General features: G+C 38.7%; 1 protein-coding gene across 2 annotated transcripts in view; it reads right to left on the reverse strand.

The window, feature by feature from the left end:
- Positions 1-20098, reverse strand: part of LOC123032013 (protein phosphatase 1 regulatory subunit 12B-like) — a 35159-nt gene that overhangs the window by 11165 nt on the left and 3896 nt on the right. The window contains exons 2-6 of one of the 2 annotated variants that reach the window (XM_044447610.1): positions 11320-11336; positions 10720-10867; positions 9856-9960; positions 9527-9577; positions 7690-7740 (exon numbers count right to left, since the gene is read on the reverse strand). In XM_044447610.1, coding sequence (XP_044303545.1) covers positions 7690-7740; positions 9527-9577; positions 9856-9960; positions 10720-10867; positions 11320-11336 — 372 coding nt within the window. Of the gene's footprint in view, positions 1-7689; positions 7741-9526; positions 9581-9855; positions 9961-10719; positions 10868-11319; positions 11337-20098 lie in introns of both variants that reach the window. The other variant, XM_044447609.1, reaches the window with a different exon arrangement.

A 20098-nucleotide genomic window follows, 5' to 3' on the forward strand; every position in this document is an offset into this window, starting at 1 on the left:
AAGAGGAATTAATAAGTTCCTAATATGCATGTATTAATTTAGGTGCTCAGGAGCTTGGGGTAATTATGTTCCATAACAATAAGAATGCAAAGGGTCAGCAGGTCCAAACAAGAATGCTGAATGCTTCATTACAGGGCTTGCCACTGAAAATAACAGATAACATTCCACTTGGCTATTATTTGGAAAACTTAATTACTAAAAATTCCAGCTGACTAAGCTTATGCAGCTGAGCTGTGTCTTTGCTAAGCCAAGAAGCACCAGGATCAAGTGGTCTTAAGAGCCTGCATGAGTTCAGTGTCAAGCTCAACTTCCCCTGCCTTCATAAAATTGAGCTGCTGACAACAAGGAAAGGGAGTTGCAGGGGGGCTGCTGCACAGCAGCAAGAAAGTTCATTCAAAATGAAGTTTCAGGACAGGAGAGAGAGGTGGGAGGTGGGCATGCACATCTGCTTTGCTAACTGAAGATGACTTTAGGCATAAAAAGAAGCTGCAGACAGGTAAGTTGCATGATGCATGAAATGGAAATCATTAAAGAGAAGCAGGCATGCAGAAAATGGCTTGCACTATTCTTCCTACACACACACCCCCACATACACACAACAGTCCACTATAAGATACTGTGTGTATTTTAAAAAGCTACTTCCACACAGAAGTGGTCAATATCAAAGATGTTCATGATTTCAACACATTGTGTACATTTCTAGTGCTGATTTAAATATACTTTCCATAGCAATATACTTTGCCAGTTGTTATTATGAGGTAAAATGCTCACAATTGCCATATCTTATTTACACACTCTACAGCTGCATTGATTTTCTTACACTCTGATACAGGGTATTTTTTTCAGAGTAACTTTTGCTAGTCATACCTTTCTTCACAACAACAAGGCAGAGTTGTAACTATCTTGGGTACTTGCATTCTCCATATTTGAATACTGCATGTTGCAATACAATAGTGTGGAGTCTGCTCTTCTAAATTCCAATTTTAATTCTTTGACAGCACACACATAAATAATTACATTTCAGCATGAGAGATGAGTTGATGCAGCCCTTCCCCTGCAACTGGACTGTTTCTTTTTTCTTCTTTAAAAAGAAAAACTGAAATCCAAATGGAGCTTGACTTCAAAGAATGAGCATACTCTGTAAAAACATCTGGAACACTTTTAAAAGGACACTAGGAAATTAGAACCATCTCCAGCAAGATGGGAAATGGTTTTCATCACTAGCACTGTTGCAGGGGCTTCAACAGCTCCTGTTCTTGATTAATCATTCTCGCTTTGGAGAGCAGTAAGCATCAGGGGGTGAACAAAAGGAAAAACAAGGACACAGTCTGGAAATGGGAATATCTGCATATCACATTAAACCAGTACAGCACTGCAAAGCCAGCTTAATATTTTCAGGTCACCAGGGCAGTACAACATGTTGCCTCTGCATTAACCAGGAAATGTGATGGTGGAAAAAGAGCCTGCCAAAGCAGTTAACCAGCAAGAGTAACAGCAACCAAAGGAGCAGCTCGAAAATCCAAACTGCTGCTTCAGTCAAGTGCCAGGTGGTATTTCTGTAGATTTTAGAAGCGAAAGTCCAAACAGGGCAACAAGAAAACCAGAAGCTTGATAATATTTTTTCATATACTTACTGTTCCTTCAATGGAGCCCGCTATTTCAAGCAATATTATGGAGTCAGGAAATATAAAAATTTTCTCCAAAGCTGCCATAAGATACAAAAACCATTCCTCATGACTAAGGCTACGATCAGAAAAAACACTCACCTCAATACCTGCCATATTGGCTCAAATAGGGAATTACCTCAGCTTGGTAGCTTGGATTAACTTCACACTTCTTGAATCCAAGGCAGAGGGTTATCTCATTTGCTCAAGCCATGAATGTCTCCCCCCACATGACCACAATAGTGAAATCAACAAATGCCTTTCCTGCAAGATTCAATTAAATCTGAATGCACAGAATATTCTTCAGAGGGGACGAAGTCTACCAGATTTCAGACAAATTGTCATCAGGGTTTTATGCTAGGTACATTTATAATTGAAATAGTTTTTAAAACAAAGTTTTGACACACTTCCTTGGGCAATTAGCATTCAGGTGACAGGGTACAGATAGAGATACAGTTCCCTGCAAACTTTCGGAACAGGTGCTGATGCTAGAGCATTTGCAGTGCTGTCACTCCCCTCCTCTTTCTCTCCCCACCACTTACCCCACCCCATTTTGTTTTGTTTGTTTGGTTTGTTTCACGCATGCTTCTGAGTCAGCCTATCTGGAAAGTGGGGGGAAAGATGCTGCGTTTAGGTGTTTCTATGTAAATACAAGAAAACTTAGAGTCAGAATGGGAGAACTGGAGTGCCTTGTTTTAAAGCAGCAGCTAGATATATGAAGGGTTATTGAAAAGTTCTTGGCCAGATCAAGAAAATAACAAAACAAACAAAACAAATGAACAACACAAAAACAAATAAAGCAAACCCAAAACAGTGAAAGATACAAAACAAAACAAAAGTGGGTCAGGCCAAGAGCTTTTCAATCCCTACCCTCTGAAGGAGGTATTATGGAAACCTGGTAGAATGGAGAAAACAAGTGGGATATGGCCATCTCTGGATATGCACTGTACAGGAAGGACTGTAGTTGGACTTTTGGGTGATAAGGGAATTAAAGGAGCAGTACAGGAGAATAAGGAGACTGCAGAGAAGTGGAGAGTCCTGTTGGACTAATTGGTTGTAGAATATAAATTTAACAATAAATAATTTTTTCATCAGCAGAGGATACAGAACATATGTATTCTGAGCATATGTATTTGGGAAGGGGGTCTAAGGAATTAAGGCATGATGAAAGATAAAATTCTCAAACTTATTAATGAACCAAAGTTAATAATTCAGCAGGTCCAGATGGTATCCATCCTAAAGTTCCTAAAGAGTTCAAATATGAAATTGCTGGCTTTCTTACCAAGATATGTCATATGTCCCTAATATCAGGCTTGTTACCAGATGACTGGAGAATGTAACACCTATGTTTAAAATTGGATCTCAGGGGATCCAGAGAATTACAGGCTGGTTAGCTTAACATCTGTTCTGTGTACATTGGTTGAAAGTGTTATTAAAGATAGAATCAGTAAGCAGATAGAGGGACAAATCCTACTGAAAAAGAATCAACATGGCTTCTGCAAAGCCCAATCTCATTAATCTATTGGGTTTGTTTGAGAATATTGGTAAGTGCACAGACAGGGCCATCCAGCAGACATTCTTTACTTAGACTTCTAAAAGACTTCTGACAAATTCCGCCCTCCCCGCCCCCAATCTCCTGAGCAAAGTTAGCAGTCATGGAATAAAAGGAGGCAATCATTTTATGAACTAATAACTTGCTAAAGAATAGAAAGCAAAGAGAGGTAATGAATGCTAATTTTTCCCAATGGAGATGTAACCAGTGAGATCCCAAAGTGTTCTGTATTAGGACCAATACTTTTCAACCTATTCATAAATGATATGGAATTAGGAATAAGCAGTGAAATGGCCATGTTTGTTCATGATATCAAACTATTCTAGGATGGTTAAAACCAAAAGAAATTGCAAGAAGCTCCAAAGGGACCTTTCCAAGCTAGGGGAATGGGCATAAAAATGGGAAATGCAGTTCAGTTTAAGCAAGTGTGAAGTAACACATGTTTGTGCAAAAAATCCCAACTTCAAGTACAGGCTGACAGGAACTGAGCTAATCAAGAAAGGGATCTTGGCGTTGTGGTAGACAGCTTGATGAAAATGTTGGCCTAGTGTGCTTAGCTGCTGTGAAGAAAGAATGCCTGTGCTAGGCATTGTTAGGAATAGAACAGAAAATATAACAGACAAAATCTTAATTCCCTTATACAAATCCTTGGTGTGGCCACACTTGGAATATTGTGCTCAGTTCTGATCACCTTACCTGAAAAAGGGCATTGTTGAATTGAAAAAGGCGCAGGGAAGGCAACAAAAGCAACCAAATAGCTGGAGCAGCTCCCCTATGAGAAGCTATGATAATTGGGTCTGTTCAGCTTAGAAAAAGACAAAGAAGGGGAGACATGATAGAGGTGCTTAAAAATTTGCAAAGTGTGAAAAAGTAGAGAGGGAGACAATCCTCTCCCATAATAGAATCTGGGGTCATCCCATGAAGTTGATTGGTGGGAGATTTAGGGCAGATAAAAAGGAAGTACTTCTTTGCACAGTGCATATTTAAACTATGGCATTAACTGCCACAGGATGTAGTGATGCCCAACAATTTAAAAGGGCTTTATAAAACAATCTGGCAAATTCATGGAGGAGAAAGCTATCAGTGGCTAATAACCTCACTGGCTATGGGCCACTGCCATTGTCAGAGGCTGTGTGAGCCAGGTGCTGTGGAGCTTGGTCAGGTAAAACTCCTGTACCCCTCCTGCTTGAGAGATCCTATGGGCAGCTGACTCGCCACTGTGTGAACACTTTATTGTACCAGAAGGAATACTAATCTGATAAAGCATGTCTTTTCTTATATTTTTATCAGGAGGGAAGCGGGATGAAGCATGGCCAGTATTCAAAGCCAGCTCCATCATACCTTCCAAGTGCTGGCATAAGAGGAGGCCTAGTAGAGAAAGACAAACACATGCACCGAAGCAGGCACTGAGATCTGATAAGAGAGGCAGTAGAAATATGGGTAGAGATTTCTGGAGGCATGGGCTGTTTTCCTCCCTGCTGCTTCTCTTTCATTCCTCCAGTCACTTCCTGCAAGCAATGGATCCTGCTGATTCGATCACGCAAGTAGGACTTACCACATATGCAAGGAAGATTTGGGACTTCCTAAAGAAAACCGTGAAACAGGCAGAAATGATTCTGCTCTGCCAACCTGCCTCCTTCCAGAAATGAGCATTTCCACTCATACTGTGTTGCTCCAGAAGTGCAAAATCAATGTTGACAAGAGGTGGGGATCATTTATGCAACAAAATTGGTGGGCATGAGGGAACTGGCAGGGGTTTAAGCACTCCCATTGGATGTTGCCCAGAGAGAGGCAAAGGCACAAGGTAGGTATCCACCTTTATCAGGCAAGGTCCTTGCATCAGTGAGGGCATACTAAGAAGGGATGAGGTCCTGCACTGAAAGATAATCACAGGCAGGAAGAGGTGGCACTAAATGTGAGAATCATATGCATGTAATTTGTAGACCCATGACTTGACATGCCCAGTGTGACAGCCAACAACCTATGTATGTTGAGGCAGAAAGAAGACCAGGTGTCAACCTATGGCATTCTAGGGCATTTGATGGATTTTCTTCACAGCCCATCAGGGCTGCTGAGTTGCCTTCCCTGCATACCACTCCCTGACACATGGGCCTCCTGACAACAATGGTGCTTTAGCCACCAGGCTCTTGTTTGCTCACAGGCTTCTCTGGCATTGATGGCTCCGTAAAAGGCCAGCAGAAGAGCAGCTGCTCAGCTTGGGGCCCACCACAGCACCGCCACCAGTGAAGCTACCCCAAAGTGAATGTAGCTGCCCCACACTCCTTCCTAGTGGCAAACTTCAGCTGGGTTTCGGGTTGAATGTTCACTTACTAGTTACTATGCTGGTACTTCTGGCAAAGCCAACTTACTCATTACTGAGAGGGGGAATGAAGCATCTGCAGGGCACACTGGTGCAGGAGAGGGGGAATCTGCCCAGAGTCTTCCAAAACTTGAACCCAGGCTTAACAGAAAAAGATGTAGCAGCAAACTGAAGCCATAGCAGAGCTAAGGTGCTGTGCTGGAGTTCCAAGGTCAGAGCTGAGATTTTGCACCAAAGAAATGCAGATACTGAAAATATTAATAATATAACAATAACATCAGGAGCATGAGAGTAGGGAAGGATATAGATGCAGGAGGAATGCAATTATGGCATGCATCCACTTGAGATGGTTAGGGTGGGAAAATGCTTCCCATACACTTCCCAAAGAGGCTGGGATTAGCAAAGGAGAGTCCTGGTATAGTTATTCCCTGACTGAAAGAGCTGTAAGTCACAGAATAAGCTCTCCTCTGGCATTTCGGAGTATGGAGAGATTGGGGGAACTTAGAAAATGTATTCAATCGGTAAAAACAAACCAATCCTCCCCCTGAAATGTCCTCTTAGAATGCCAAAGCTGCAGAGTCAGCTCCAATCCATCATAGCACAATCCATCATGAATATCAGCTGTAAATTTTGACTTGTGCAGTGCTTCAGTGTAAAGAGAAACTGTGCACCAAAAAGCAAATTCAATGCAACATTTGACAGGAATAATTCCGGAAAATAGAGTACAAGAGAAATTAGGGCATTAACCTTCTAAGTATTTATTTAGGCTTTTGAGGCCACAGGCTTTAATATGTTATTGCCAAATCAGTAACAAAGCAAGCAAGCCTTTGCTATATTCACAGTAGGCTGTTCCCATACACATATGTTAATGTACCAATCCTATGTATGCATATCTTCCGCATACAGATACGCAGAGAATCCATGACAATTGGCAGCTTCCTAGCAAATGTACAGGTAAATGTACAGGCACTGATTTACATATGGGTACGGTCAACACATTACAACCTACATGAGGAAACTGTTCTCTATAGAGAAATAAATTGTTTTAATTTTATGATTTATAAAACATTTACTAGCAAGTATTTTATCCAAACAATAGTGATAAACACAAGCATGACATGAAGTGGCCCTAAAATATGCTGCAATACTATATTCACTTAACACTAAGTAAGGCCCTTTTAAGTCAATGGGACTTACTTCTAGGTAGGCATGTACAGAATTAGGCAGGTCATGAGCAGAACCTTCTGAGTCGGGGGTCAGATGAAATGGCCCAGGAGGCCCCTTCTGATTCGGCATGTTGCTATGTTTCTATGAATTGCACTAGCAGGTATTATTATGACTCTACATCTTGGTCTCATGGCTGGTACACTAAGAATTAAGCACTATATACAACTGTACAAATATCTGCATGTGGCTGAAGTTACGTCACTAAGGCTGCAATGCCAGCTGAGAATGTTAAGAGTTTAAGGACTTTTTCTGTCTAGAATGCACAGGATTGCATTCTAAGGGAGATATGAAGTTCTAAATTCTAAATATGAGACCACTTCATATTATGGTCAGTAGATTGGAAGTATATTTTGCCATATTAATTGTTCCTATTGCTCAGACTTCATAGTAGGTGTACCACTAGCTAGAAGTGAGGGTTTCAAAGTTAAATACCATATGCATCACAGGCAGTACACAGGAAATCCTAAGAGAAAAGCAACATGGAAGTGAGGAATATTTCTTCTGGAAATGGGAGGCGCTTTCTTTACAGCTAAAGTTTTGTGCAAGGTTTTTAGCAGACTTCAATTCAAATTTGGTAGGACAAATAGTTGGCCAGTCTTGTATGGAACGATAGTAAGCATTTACTAGGAACCAGAGCAGTCATCCTTCATCACAACAAACACAGTTAAAAACTGTATCCTGGTAAAAAAAATAAATCTTGAAGAAAAAGAGTGCACAGAAGTTCAGAGAAAGTTCTAGAGAACACTCTCCTAGAATAGGGAGTGCGTGAGCAGCAGTGGTGCACATTGAGCAAGCTATGTTAGAATATTCACTCAACAATGAAGTTTTCATTTACAAAACTATCAACTGTGTTCTTACATGATAATCCAAAAAGATAGTGCTACACCGTAGGAGTAAGGAAGGGGAAAGTAAGGAGGTTTTCATACCTTCATCTCCTCTTCCATTTCAGAAAGCTTCCGCTCAAGAGCTCGTTTCTCCTGTTGAGAAAGGAATATTTTCAAAATGATAATCTTTTCTGCAATATGGGGATCTTCAGTCATCAGACTTTTTAATGAGGAAAAGCGTACCGCAAAAAGTATACAAATAGTTTTAATAGGCTATTAATACAAATAGTATTAATAGGCTAGTAATATATTAATCAAATATAACTTAGTTCTACACTCAGAACAAAGAATGGCAAACTGCTCCTCAGTTTGTGCATGCGACTGCTCCTTCATATATATACACACCTTTCCCACTGTCCAGTTTTATCTGCATTATCATCTCTTCTTTCTTATATCCCGAACCTCTACACAGACCATCCGGCCTCTTCCTCACAACTCTCCTGCTTTTTATTCTGCCCTTGGTTCAACTGCCTAGCCAGACCCTATCAGCAATCCTCACCTCACTGACAGTCAGTTTTCTTACTGTCCCAGAGAAGCTGGTGCCAACACTGTGAAAGGCCCAACCGTTGCCTACAGATGACATATGTGGGCAATAAGAATATTATTTCACTAGTTTGGAAGTTCCATATTGGATATATAATTCCCAAAGCAAACAAAACTGGTATAGCCCAGGACTAGAAAAGTAGAGAGAGGGGCTATGGATTTTTTCCAAATTTTTCTATGGCTGAGAATTTCAAGTGCCAAAGTAACATCTCATAAAAGATAAAACACACACACACTGTTTCCAAAGGTACCAGCAGTACAGTAAATAAATATATAAAGAGGGAGAAGGGGGAAACTGGTACTCAGCATATGAAGGATAGGCATGGTAAAATCAGGATGGCTACTGGAACCTCCATGCAGAGAAGCTGCAAGCCACTGAATGCCAATTACTGGGGAATAGCAGCATGGGGGAGCTATTGCCTTCAAGGCTGGTCATGGGCTTCTTGGAAGTACTGGGCTGGCTACTGTGAGAAGCAAAAGGCTCTGTTAGAAGGACCTATGGTTTCATTCCTCAGGGCTGCACTTATGTTCTTATTCATGCCACACTCCCTGAATGAGCTCCAAGTGTCCAACTAACAGCAAGTGCTCCACATTTTGTCCTAGCACCATCTCTCTTACAAACATTTGATTTAATGTCTTGGTTTGTAAATTTGTGTACAGTTTATTTTCTTGTTTTTGTTTCAACAAAAAGCAAATAATAACATAAAAAAGAAGCAAGATGACAGGACTGATAATACAAGTGCTGTATTAATTCAAAGAACTGTAGTTTGAATCTACTTTATGATCTTCCATGCTGATAAGTCCTGGAAGAAAGAGACCTTTGTTACTGGATAAAGAGGATTTAGTAGAATAAATGTAATACATATTAAGCTTGTTACATATTTCACCTTTAAAGTAGGATGGGACACTATTTTTTCTTAGCTGTTACTTTCAACAGAACTGCTTTCAGACTAAGACTGGAATAGAATTAATCAGTGTTCTGTCACAGGTATTTTAATAATTAATGAAAAATAAAATATATTTGACCACACATTTGCAAATTAAACATCAGTGGAACATCTCTATTCAGCTAATTCAGTCTTCTCCAATGTGGCATCCTCCAGATGTGTTAAATTATACTGCTCATAATGCTGGCAGGGGGTTATGGGATATGTAGTTCAACACATCTGGAGGGTTGGGGAAGGCTGCAGCATATAGAACCAATTATATAGCCAGTGTGGCATGGTGGTCAGAGTGCTGGACTGGGGGCCTGGGGATCCAGGTTCTAGTCCTCCTTAGCCATGAAGCTCAGTCAATCATTTTAAACAAACAGACAATGAAAAGTTGAAGCACATACCCTTTTTTCCATTTCAAGCATACTTGAACGGTCAGAAGTTTTTTCTTGCTTCTGCTATTGAAATGTAAATAAACAAACAACATACAGACACATTGTTAAAACAGTAAGGAATAACAAGAAGACAGTGTATGCAAAGGTGAGTATCTATTAAGATACTATCTGATATAATATTACTGCCCCAAATCCTTCTATTATTATTGTTGGTCTGAGAAACAATACTCCTCAGCTGCTGGACTGAGGAGAGAATAGTATAGTAACAGAGAGTAGTAATAGTCTTCATTACTATTTTAATCTTCCGGGCTACATTTTCACTACAGCCTTTACATCACCTGTGCAATTTTCTCCATTTTTGCTTTGATATCCACAAGCTCCACCTGGGCATCTTGCAGTTTGGATTTCAATTTTTGATTTTCAGTCAGAGCACTTTCATAGAGCTGAAAAGAAAACAAGAACAACAAAGAAGACCCGTCAGTATTAGATAAGACTTCAAATACAGAAATATCAACAGCCCTATAATGGAGAAGAATAGGTGCATAACATGCTACTGCGGTACCTCAAAGATCAGCATTAACTGCAAATCTGCATTGTTAGGAAACCTCTACTTCTGATTTTGAACAGGAAGACTAAAAAACAATAGCTTTACATAAAAACCCACATGTGTGCTCCTGCACCTCATATACCTACTGAATTCTGCTCTAGGAAACAAAGAAAGATAATCAGGGATTATCAATTAAATGGTGAAAAATGGCAGTCAGACTGCCCAAATTTAAACACTGCTACTGATATTCCCCTATATGACAGCTTCATGGATATGCTGCACCATTCCCAGACATACCCTTTTGTCCCAGACATCACTATAGGGGAAATGGATTAAAGATATGATCTGCCAATTCAACAAACTTATTGAAAGGATAAAGAGTGAATGGTGAATATTTTCAGTTCTTCTCTTTACAAACTGGAACCTAATATTCTCATTGGGATTGCAATGACCTGACCAAAGGATGCATAGCTGTCTTTAAAGAAAGGGATATTTTTTTTTGTTTTTGGTTTTAATGTATGTTTTTAAATGTTTATAATTTACTTCTCCCAGAGTTTCCAGCCGTACCTGAAACTGCTGTCTACGAAATTGCTGAGAAATAAGGAAGGGATAAAGAAAAAAGAAGGCATCAAAAATGTATGTATTGGTAACGTACTCTCCTATAATCCTTGCCACTATCATCCTCCGTTCTGCTGGTGAGGGCAGCCAGACGATTCTCTCTTCTGGTGTAGCTACTGTTGCGGCCTGTCGGACGGTCAGTGTAGGTATCGCTGGTGCCAGTGCTTGAACTTACAGCATCTAATCTGGAGTCAAGCAAAACAGTAACTTCACCTCTTCATAGACAACTTGCAAATTTAAATTCTACCTTTTTAGGTAATTTAAGGGAAAAAATAGAAACAGAGGAAAGTCATACTCTATTATTTGTAACAATGCTGGCATTTCTTCCCCCAACCTGCAAATTACTGTTTTCCACTCAGGCAGTTGGAAAGGAAGGAAAAGAAATTCTTCATTCATTCTGGCAGAAAGAACCACCTACCTCCTTCCACTACTCACTGTTGATAAATTTTGATTATGGGATGGGAAAAGAAATTCAGAATACAGAAGATGGCCTATTATGTTACTGATAATCTTGAAATAGGTTGTGAGGAGTTTTGGTTCTATAAGCACTTAAGGAAAAATGCTATTCATGCAAGATGCATGAAGGAAACAGATAGAAATATATGATTAATGAAAACATGCATCCTAAAGCTCTTACCTGGGAAGTCTTTCATGCTATAAAAGAGATACAAAAGAAAATAGGGTTAGTAACAAAAAATACCAGTGTTAACATTCCAATTTTAAAGCTGCTGAAGTATGACTATTGTGCAAATGAATGACAAGTTATTGTACCATGAATCCAACAGTGCAGTATTTCCAGACCTTGTTTTTAAGCTCACTGACCCATCTTAAATATATGGCAAAAAATCAAAGGCTAGGAGCCAAATCCCTCTTATAAACATACCTACACATGACTTTGCTCTACATATTTATTAGTCTACTTTTTCACTCTACTGTTCATTGGTATTTATGATTGGCTAGGTGTAATCTTGGTATCAGTCTTGATTGAAAAAATTCATTAGAACACAGGAAGGGATATTTTTCCAGGAGGCTGAGCCTCTATTCTGCTTATTTGATTTATACACATAAACATAATGTATGTTTTAATGTAAGCTATTTAGACACTTTTCAATAGTAAGTGGCTTAAAACATTTAAAATACTTACATGGAATGAGTAATATTGTGATTTGTGATAATACTGTCCTAAACATGTAAGTCAAGTATTCACCATAAAGACAACTATTCTATGTATATCTTTATACACATCTTCATGGGGGCTTCAAATTAAAAGCCCTACATTTAATATTAATTCTAAATATCACATTTTGATGTAGAACCGCTACTAGTCCTTATATATTTGGTCTCATCCCTTAGGCAGGCTAGGCTATGTGTTTAATTTGATACTGGGAATTGATTTTTTGATTATGATTTACAAATTGTTCAAGGTTTTCTCATGAGAGTAACTTAAAAAGAAATTTGAACCATATAGCCCAAGTTCAGAATCATCACTTTATTCAATGTCACAGTGGTTCTTAGGACCATAGATTATTCATGATATAGAAGTAAAATAAGGCATTTCTAAAGATTTCTAAAGATTTCTAAAGATTCCAGGCATTTCTAAAGATTATGTTTATTCTGGCTAGCAAATTATTTCCCAGATTATGTTCTTCATTCTGCTGAATGGCTCTAAAAAGTTCTGCTTCCTGGTATTGCTCATTGCAGTACAGAAACCTAATTCCTATTGTAAATCATTTGGCCTATAGATATCTCTATTCCCCTTGGAAAAAAGTGTAAAGTAAATTATCAGTACTAGGTTATGTCAAAATACATTCTGGCACATTGAATACTCTATGCTAATCCCTTTCAATGACAGGCCTTCATTATGGAAATAATCCACTTAATGTTAATATTAGTGAGCATTACATCCTAAATATTTATGTTCTAGAACACCAAGGAAGCCTTCAAACAGGAAACCTCTTTACAGGAAAGCCACAGAAGAAACAGGGAAGTATACACTAGAAATACATTGGATGCAAAGTGTTACAAAGTGTTAAAGCTACTTTGCCATTCAAGCACACTGTGTATTCAAATCTAAAGGTAAGAAGTATGAATCACATCTACCAAAATAAAAGTGCAACCTTCAGTCCGCATGGTGTTTTCAGCCTGCCAAGCTACAGACACTTTCCCAAGCAGTTTTACTGAAGCATTATGTTCAGTTTTACAGCATCCTAAATGGCAATACATTTACCCAATTTAGGCATGCTAGATATAAAGGGAAATGACCACCAGGCAGAGGCACAACCCTAACAGAAAGAATGTTGTTGTTGCTATTTTATGCCAAAGTTTAACGCACATTTTAAGCACATTTTCTTGAAGTAAGTTCCACTAAAGAAGTGGGACTCAGTGCATTGTCGAGTTACTCAAATTAACAACAAATTACAGGAAGTATTTTGACATTTCAGATGTAGCGTCTTGGAAAGTTTAGACCTTTTCCAATACTTGGAATCCTTGAATATGCTTGGCTTGTTTGCATCCCACATAAACCAAAACTGAATGATTAAATTTATTAAAACCAAGGTTGGGGCAAGAATGAACTTTTTGTGTGCAGCTGTGTTATGAATGGATTTAGAAAGAACAGCCAGCCCTTGACATTACTGCAGCTGTTTTTTAATTAAGATTCTGAAGCAGTTCATAAACCCAGCATAACTGGCTACAGTCATTCTTGAAAGGAAGAAAGAGAAAAAAATGATTGGCAAATCATTTTCCCTTGGGATGGAAAGAAGAAAAGAATTCCTTTTCTACTACTTGAAGAAATGTGCTGTTAACAAATCCCAAAAGATCAGCTGACATGATTATCACCTTATAAAAGCAACAAGAATGAAAAGCAGCAACAGTATCTGAACAAGGAATACACTCTCCAGTGTGTGTGTGAGAGAGAAAAGGGTGGGGGGGGGGGGAGAGAGAGAGAGAGAGAGATACAGAGATGTGAGAATGCCTCTTTTATGGTGATACCGGCTACAACATGTATATGCATCATGTATAGTGCAAAGAAAACATGTTATTTGCTTTAAAATAATTGTTTTCCGTATATCCAAATTTATACAGCTTTAGAGTGCAATACATGTATTTAGGCAGAAGTCACACAACTCCCAGCATCCTACAGCTTGTCAGTTGTAAGATTTTTTCTGTTTAAAATGCACAGAATTGTACCCTTAGTCAATCAACTGATATCCACACTTGATCAAGCAATTAAGATTTTTTATACAGTCAAGAAAGCTCATATTAAAGAGGCACTGGAGAACCACAGGAGCACATTTCAGAGAATCCAGTAGATGGGAATGTTGACAATGTGGTTGCTAGGATGCTGGAAACAACTCAATAACAATAAAAGAACAGGATTTCAAAATGATAAGCAAGTACAATAATAACTTGAGGATTTAAGCAAGCACCAACACCAATTTGAGGAACAGGTTTGAACAATACAACATGTTTTTTGCATGTGCGCACTGAAACATCTTTGGAAACAACTGGTGTTTGGAAAGAATATGAACTGAGATCCAATTTGGTGGAGTAAGAAAGAGAAGCAAAGAACTCTTTATAGATATTGGTTGCCCTTACTTTTTTCATGCAATGAATTCATTACTGGAAGAGGAGGGGAATAAGTTCAGAGAGAAAAGGCCTCCTTTGACCCCCCAAACCCTAAATGATGGGTTTGCACAGAGAGGGGATATGGACTTTCATGAAGCTTCATCATAAACCAGTCCACATGCACCTGTTTCAGGAATGCAAGAAAAATCAACCATTCCCCTCTACCTCCAAGATGACCACTGGTGGGGCGTGGGAGGCAAATGGGAATAAAAAACAATACACCAAAGGGGTGTGTTGGTCTAAGCCTAGTTTCCCTCTTCTGCAACCTGATGGTCACTATGGAGATAGAGGTGGACCAGCCTGTCCTTCCTTCCCAATTTGGGCTGTGGGACTGAAGAGGGAAAAATATAGTAGCTCCTTGTACTGGCTAAGATAGAAGTGAACTGTGCTCAGTTCCTACATTCCTTTCTTGCTGAGTGCAGGAGTATCATCTGAATGCTGCCTTCTGCTGCAAGCGATATGACGGATGCATATAGGTGCAGCTCTTCTTACTGGTTTGTTTGTTTTGGGTGGAGGCAAATATAATTGCACTGACCCTTGAAATACCTGAATATTGGAATCCCATGCATCAAATATTGAGACTGTTTCTCTACTTTTGGGGAAGCAACCCTTTAATAGATGCTGAATTCATGGACAGAAATTGGCAATATACATATTTCTTTGTGCTGCTCCACATCCCTTTACAGGGTCCCTCCGAGACCATATGCCTGGAAAAAGAAGTGCTTTCCTAGCCCCAAGAACTATGGAAGATGATGATTGTGTGTTCATATTTCATCTCCTGCACAGAAAACACCAGCATGCTCAAAACAGAGGAAACAGTTTAAACAGCATCAGCTATAGCTGGCCCACAACATTTCCATAAATTAGACATGACTAACTCAACTATGAGCCTGCAGCAGTAAATAATGTAATGAAGAGTAAGGAGCAAATAAAACCAAGTTTTTCTTTAACGATGCTCACTCCATTTCTGTTTTTAATAAGAGGAAAGCAGTTAGGTATTGAAAATTATGTGAAGCTGGATAACAAAGGGATTGTAAGGAGCCAGGAAAAATATGCAGTTTTGATTGTAGATATGTGTAAAATTATGGAACATTAGAATCTTTCTCCAACTCAAAATGCTTCTACAGATGGCAAAAGTGTAATTAAAACCATGCTCCTTGAAGAATGTTTATGACAAGGCAACTGAAAGGCGCAGCCAGAGCATGAGCAGCCAAAGTCTCTCTTGCCAAAAGAGGAACTGGCTTCATTGGCTTCAAATACTTTGTTCTGTGGCCAACACTTGACCCCAAAAAGGAAGGAAACGGTATGTGTGTGTGTTGGGGGGGGGGGGTTTTAATATTTATGGTTTTGTTAAAAAAAAAAAAAAAAAGCTTCACAAACATTATGCTCTCCTGCAAAGGGATGAGTTAAAGTAGAGAGGGTTAGTTTATACAGTGTAGCAGAATATTTGGCATTGCTATAAACCAAACAGTTCTCCAATATTAGTAGGGCTGTACAGAATTATCAGAGATGGATGTTGTGGCTAGGGCAGTGGTGAAAAATTTACTAACCCTCCTTACAGTGTTTAAAGAAAGTATTTTTCCTCCCACTGGCTACAGAATTCAAACCAATCAACCGCTATAGAACCAGCATGAAAATGTTAGGGTGCCCCGCAGCCAGATTAAGTTGTGAAGGGAACTGAAATTCTTCCAGAGACTGAATAGTTAGTGATGGAAAGATGAAACACAGTGGCCCACTGCTGAAGCAACTGAATCAATGCTACTTCAGTGGTATAAATGGTCACTTTAGACTCTTGTTTTGCCCAGGTTGCTTGGGGTGGGTGTAGAATGCCAGCAGCATGTGACCAAGCAGCCTCATTCAGTTAAAGAGAATTGTTGCATTTATGAAATGAGGAGCAGTAGCAGCTTAAATCAGTTGCACATGGAAATGCAGGGCTCTCTCTCCTCACTGCATTGCTTTCATTGGGATGTGCATCCAAATTCATAACCCCAGGTGTGCAGGTAGATACTTGTGATTTCATTTCATGTTTATGTCACCCAAGGGTTTGCCTTCTTCCTATTGAAACAAAGCACAATGAGGATAGACATTGTGTCTGGATCTGCGTCCAATGTAAGGTGCTGTTTTTTCTCCCTAAAAGTGCATCTTTGCACTTAGATGTATCAAGACATCAACTAACTTTCTGGGGTTCAATATTACCAATACCAATAATACATGCCTTTAAACTAACAAGCTTATTCCTGACTGAGCAATTAAGACATTGATTCAAAACTGTTTCTAAGATGCCACGCTACAAAATAACTGAGAATTATAGCAGTTTTTTAATAATATGTTGTCATAATGGGGCCAGGGAAACCAGTAGTAGATGGGAAAATTTAGGGAAGGGGTTATGTACTTAATATTGCATAATTATAAGTGTCTGTATTATTATAACAGTATTGTCTCAGACAAGAAAAATGCTATTTACCTAAGTGATTTATACACCATGGATTTTCCTTACTCTGGAGCTGAAAGGTAGAGTTTAAATATGCATGAATGGATAAGGAGATACTTTTATGAGATGTCAATGTTAAACAGTTAATGCTGTTCTCTACAAGGAGTAAAATATAGAGCAAACCCTGCCCTGTAATTATTGACAATAGATAGAATACTGCATTGCAAACTGTCTGTTCTTTTCCTCTTTTAAAACCCAAATGCTTGGAAAAAAGAGTAAATACTAGTTAAACCACAATGATGTCCATTCCGAAAATAATTATGGGGAATCACAACTACTTTGGGATAGCTTTGCTGCCAAGGGCTGGAGATATGAAAACTGGATGACAATTTAAGGTGCTAAAAAGCTACAGTTACACAATTAAGTTTCATTTATTTTTGTTGGTGCAATCCTATTTATGTGATTAATAAGCAAGGATTATTTTAAATATAAAATAACATATAATTTGCAGGAGTTATAAATCAAGGGATGAAACAGGATAATCCCAGTTTACTCCTGGAACATAATATTAAAGGATCAGTTGTTATTAATGCTAGTTTGTAGTATGCACAGTTAAAGCCAACAGTTTTAATCAGAAGATGTTCTGCAACTTCAGGTGGTACCTACATTTAGCAGCAGATGGTTTCAGTTCTTAACTGCAGCTCTCCAGTACTGCTAGAGTCTGTGCAGCTCTATGCCTTCGTTTCCCCAACTGTGTTTTCAAGATATGTGCAGTTGCATTGTCAAGAAGGACTGCATTTAACTTAGTAAAGGCCAAAACTCAGAAACCCAATTTTCTCACCTACTTGAAAGATAAAAATGTTATTGGTCAAGCATTCCACCTAGTAATAAAACATAAAACCCTTCAGAAATGTAAGTTCAAGAAGAAATAAAAAGCAGGTGTCCTTCAAGCTAAAAGATGGGTAGCTTCTCTACAAATCATTGTAAGGGAGGTTTTTTCCATCTACTTCAAGTACACCCTTTTCCCAAATACAGGGATTAGTTATTTATGAAAAATTATTCAAGTTGAGGAGGATGACCACTGTATTGTTGCAGTTCAGTTTTTCAATGGGAGCCATTTTTCTCAGGTCATTTCTTTAGGGTCATGGGTTCAAATATGCCCCTGTGCTATCCTGGAGGCCAGCAAATGGCTAGATGTTTTTTTCCTTTTATAACTTTACAGGAAGAGCCACGCACAGCACGAGAACTACTTAGCTGCGAGGCAATACTGGCAGCTAGAACCTGCAGCATACACTGTATGCTGGTTCCTGATGACACTTTGAACATGCTTTTTCAAGTCAGTCTAAGATGAAACCCACTCTAAATATGAAGAGGAAAAGAAATCTCAGTTAATGGAGTTCAGTTTTCCCATGCACTCAGTCCTTCATTCATTAGTTTTTATCCTCCTCCTGTGAAACAAATAAAAGGATCACTAAGATACAATGTTCTTCAATTGATTCAATGTTATTGAAAAAGTAAGTCAAATAAGACAGTGTTACAGTCTGCAGTCCTAAAACTGAACTATTCATTAACACTGCTTTATGATGCTTCAGCCCTCCAGCAAACAGCTGTGTAACATATTGGAAATGAGTGCCAGATCTATCTAGTAGTTTACTTGAAGGTTAATTGTTGTACTTCAGCTCAGTGTAGAATGTCAGTGCTTTGATGTCTCTGAAAGTCTAGGCCTGGCTTCTGTCACATACTATTATAGTTGTTGGTGACTTGAATTGTTTTCTTAAAATGATTTAAGGAAAAAAAAAAAAACAAGGAAAAAGCTGTCTTTATCAGCTATTGCTTAACATCCTTTGGACAGAACAAATTCCTGGAACAAGCTATTAACCTGGAATTAAGGTGTGGCTATTCTGGGCACCTGAACCATTGGTGAGCTGCAAGATTGATATTCCAGAGCAGGGGCATCAGACTTGTGGGATTCCTCAGATGGTTACATCTCCTTTCCTTGGTTCCATCCTCTTTCCCCCGACTGTCTGTCATTTATTAGTTTCTGAATTTTCACAGTTTGTTTCTATTCTACACAAAAGCATTTGTGCATTTTGAAAAGCATTTTGTAAAACTTAGTTATTGGTACTTAAGAAATAAATCAGCATTTTTTGCATGGTGACCCTGCCCTTTCTGGCACTGGCCCTACCCACTACTTCCCCAAAACTGAATTTGGCCTTTGGGCTCCTGTTCTAGAGATTTTCATGTAGAAAAAGTAAGACCCCTACCTAGAATGCAGAAATACTAGCAATATTGCATTATTTGAAAGAGTGCAATCTGCTGCAACAGACATTTCAGTACACTGGAAGAATAGTAAATAATAATAATAATAATCCATCAGTAATTAAGAAACCTAGAAGCAACAATATTCTTTGACTTCATCCCACTAGTTAAACATAAATATTACAGTGTATGAATGATATTTAGTGTTCTATACCATATTTCAATATATAAAGCATCTTAGAATTCTGACAATGCAAACCTAGACACATCTACCCAAAAGTAAGTCCCATGAATTGAATGGAAGTTACTCCTAGTTAACTGTGTACAGGATTGCAGTTTTAATCTGTTTAATAATATAAAGACAAGCCACCGTTTTCAGCCCTAATCTGTTTAATATAAAGATAAAACTCTCAGAAGAACATTTTCTAAAATCTGGAGGACAAAATAGAAAGCAATCAGCTAGGATCTACCTGCATGTTTTCTATGTGAATCTGATTCCCATCCCCACCCTACCTTTAATTTCTCAAACTGATGTTTAAATCTCAAAGTTTAAAATGCAAATGTGGGTATCACAGCTGTTCAGAAATTGGTGAGGGAGAGTTATGTTCATGGACTGACGTTTAAGACATTTCTGAATTGTCGGGCATTCATAATTTTATGTTCTTGTGGTGGTGGTGGAGATTTCTGGAAAGGAAATTGGGAAAATAGAATGCTTTATCTCACTAAATCACAAAAAATAAATTAAAAAACCCCTTAAAATTTTGCAGGAACTAGCTAACAGCCAGTCTCACATCTTGGTGCTGTTACTAATAGATACTTAACTAAATTAGCAATGTGCATGAACAAGTCTCTGCCATTGCTCCCAATACTGACTAGCAATGAACAATTTGACTCCTATTCATGAAATTTACTCTAAGGGTTTATTGTTCTCCAAATACTGAATGAAACATAATGAATTAGGCCTGCTAAACCTGTTTGGTGTCCTACATTTTCCATGGCTGTGATCCAATCAAATGCATATGATTGCTTACCATCTAGCAGAGCTTACAAGTACAAACAGCCTAAAGCAAGATTTACATTTTTGCTCACAAAACTACTG

This window comes from Varanus komodoensis, unplaced genomic scaffold (assembly GCF_004798865.1).
Source record: "Varanus komodoensis strain SLA01 unplaced genomic scaffold, ASM479886v1 scaffold52, whole genome shotgun sequence".
NCBI classification, from domain to species: Eukaryota; Metazoa; Chordata; class Lepidosauria; order Squamata; family Varanidae; genus Varanus; species Varanus komodoensis.